The 2,248-nt window shown below is 37.5% G+C and overlaps 1 protein-coding gene across 1 annotated transcript; it reads left to right on the top strand.

Annotated features, from left to right (window-relative positions):
* The first annotated feature begins 387 nt into the window (after window positions 1-387).
* On the top strand, window positions 388-1,998 carry LOC149774757 (uncharacterized). Its single transcript, XM_089944999.1, has 2 exons — window positions 388-571; window positions 1,414-1,998. The coding sequence occupies exons 1-2, from the start codon at window positions 407-409 to the stop codon at window positions 1,996-1,998; spliced, it is 750 nt and encodes a 249-aa protein (XP_089801125.1). The 5' UTR covers window positions 388-406.
* The last annotated feature ends 250 nt before the right edge of the window (window positions 1,999-2,248 follow it).

The following is a 2,248-nucleotide window of genomic DNA, read 5'->3' as shown; positions in this document are numbered from 1 at the left end:
GGCTGATTTGGAGTTATGTTGTATGCAGTTGAATCTTTCTTTTATGCGAGTGTCTACGTTAATTAAATTTTCAGAATGATTATTAGCATGATTAATGAAGTGCTGAGTATCATATACCCAACATTTTCAACATTATCTGTATGATAATGACGGATAACTCATGAAATCGTATGCACTCGAGTGGGAGTACGATCAAACTGCAAACAGCATATGCTCAGATGTGCCGTCCCATCATGCACCAGCAAATATGGCTCGAAGTACTTTTTCTGGACTGATGAGTAGAAAAAAGCATTATAGACCCTGGTATGCTGGTGAATTATTTTAAGGCAGATCGCGTTTCTATAGATGAGTAATCGCTGACCACTTGCATTTGCATACAGTCGGAGTACTAAAAACATTAGCAGCAATGGACTACGAGGAGATTGAGTCTTTGACCTACACGCTAACCATCAAGGTATCAGACACAAAAGTCTCCTCTGCTGCCACTTTTACCATTAATATAGGCAACATCAATGAAGCGCCATCTTTCCATCAAACCAAGTACAGACTGAATCCCAGTGAAGGAGGACTTGTAAGTGCATAACTTTGCATCTGTTTTATTTGTATTTGTAAGCTGTTATACACACACGGTAATTTCATGTAGCAATCGAGATAATCAAGCACTTCAAAATTGTCTGCGCCATCCATATTACATGCCTTTCTCTACAAAGAACACTACTTTCAGATACTAATGAAGGTCCATTACATTAACTTGCCTCATGTCTTCGATACAAAATCACCTGTTTCGTAGTCAATCCTGCAAATTTTAACAGCGATTTCCAGCATCGTTTGAACACTTTATTGTTCAGTATAACCTCTCACTCTTCTTTTACCTGAATGTGAACATAGCCATATTGATAATTTCTAAAATAAGCTTGATGTCTGTATCCGGTAGGTGAACTCATTTGGTTTGCTCAGGTCTTTTCCTTCATCTAGCCTTACAGTAGTCTAATTTCATCATCATAGAATTTCTCAAACTGAATCTGTGAAATCTTGGGAATACATTTCAACATGTTCATGGTTATAAATATTCAGTTTTAAAAGTAAAATATCAGGCTACAAGGTTTTTCTTTGCTATCAAAGGCAAGGTCTAAAAGGATAAAGTCAGAGTTAACCACCTACTCGAATGAGTTAGATAGTGATGTTTGATTGGTTAAATACCAGTGATGACGTCGGTGTGAAATTATCAATACATGTAGCGCTAGAAACAGAAAGGAAATCAGTCGATGTTCTGACTTCTGATTATATTGCCAATTTTATGCATGAAAAATATAACTAATTCCTTAGGGTTACTTGTGGTCGTTGTTTCAAAGATATTACAATGTAGTTCATGAAAGTAAACACATAATACAGCATAAAGCATATATCTTTTAGAGCAACACCGTCCTTGGGAATCCCAGTTTTAGTATCTACGATGAAGACAATGATAGGGGTAGTGATCAAGCATATTTCTCATATGATTGTGCGAATGAAACCCAATATGTCATTATGGACCGTACGAGCGGAATAGTTTACTATGGACCAGATTTTGACTTCGACACCGCTGGCATAGCTTCAAACGTCACCTGCCTCGTTACTGTAAAAGATAATGGTGGATTAACCGCAACTGCGTCTCTAGAAATACAGTTCACTGACATCAGTGACAATTCAACAGTCTTTTCACAAAAATTCGACTACCAGTTTCTTGCTACCCCTTATTACTCTGTTGGACAAGTCATTGGACAAACATACGCGTCCGATGCAGACGCTACCTCCCAATATAACACCGTGTACTATTCGATCAACATGTCATCATACGCGGATGAATATATTGCCATCAACACAAATGGAACTTTCTACGTGAATATGGAATGGGATCAAAGTGTGTTTAACTATGGAACCATTCATGTTCTGAAAGTGACAGCTAGACATGTAGACAACAACTCCGCAACCGCCACAGTGACTCTTGTCATTCCATAGGTAATTCATTTCTGTCATTTTTTAAATCTTTGATGCGACATAAATATGACACAATCACATTTCTCTAATTAGTATCATATGCAAGTTTTACGCAGATCAACTTAATATACAATTCAACAGGAATTAAAATTCGGGCACAGTCTAGTTTTATTTCGACCTTATTTACGCAATGAGTGTTGCCTGGTGCATCTCTTTGTTGGTTCGGTATCTCGTGCATAATCATTTCGAAAGGGTTGACGACTAATTGGTT

This window comes from Sinohyriopsis cumingii, unplaced genomic scaffold (assembly GCF_028554795.1).
Source record: "Sinohyriopsis cumingii isolate HCF-2022 unplaced genomic scaffold, ASM2855479v2 utg000160l, whole genome shotgun sequence".
Lineage (NCBI taxonomy): Eukaryota > Metazoa > Mollusca > Bivalvia > Unionida > Unionidae > Sinohyriopsis > Sinohyriopsis cumingii.
Note: the sequence above shows the minus strand (reverse complement) of the source record. Positions and strands in the feature narration are given on the sequence as shown.

Excerpts from the sequence above, each read along its gene's own strand:
- LOC149774757 (XM_089944999.1), top strand. The coding sequence starts at position 407 with ATGGACTACGAGGAGATTGAGTCTTTGACCTACACGCTAACCATCAAG. Across the intron at positions 572-1,413 it reads ATCCCAGTGAAGGAGGACTT|AGCAACACCGTCCTTGGGAA; the intron begins GTAAGTGCATAA and ends TATATCTTTTAG.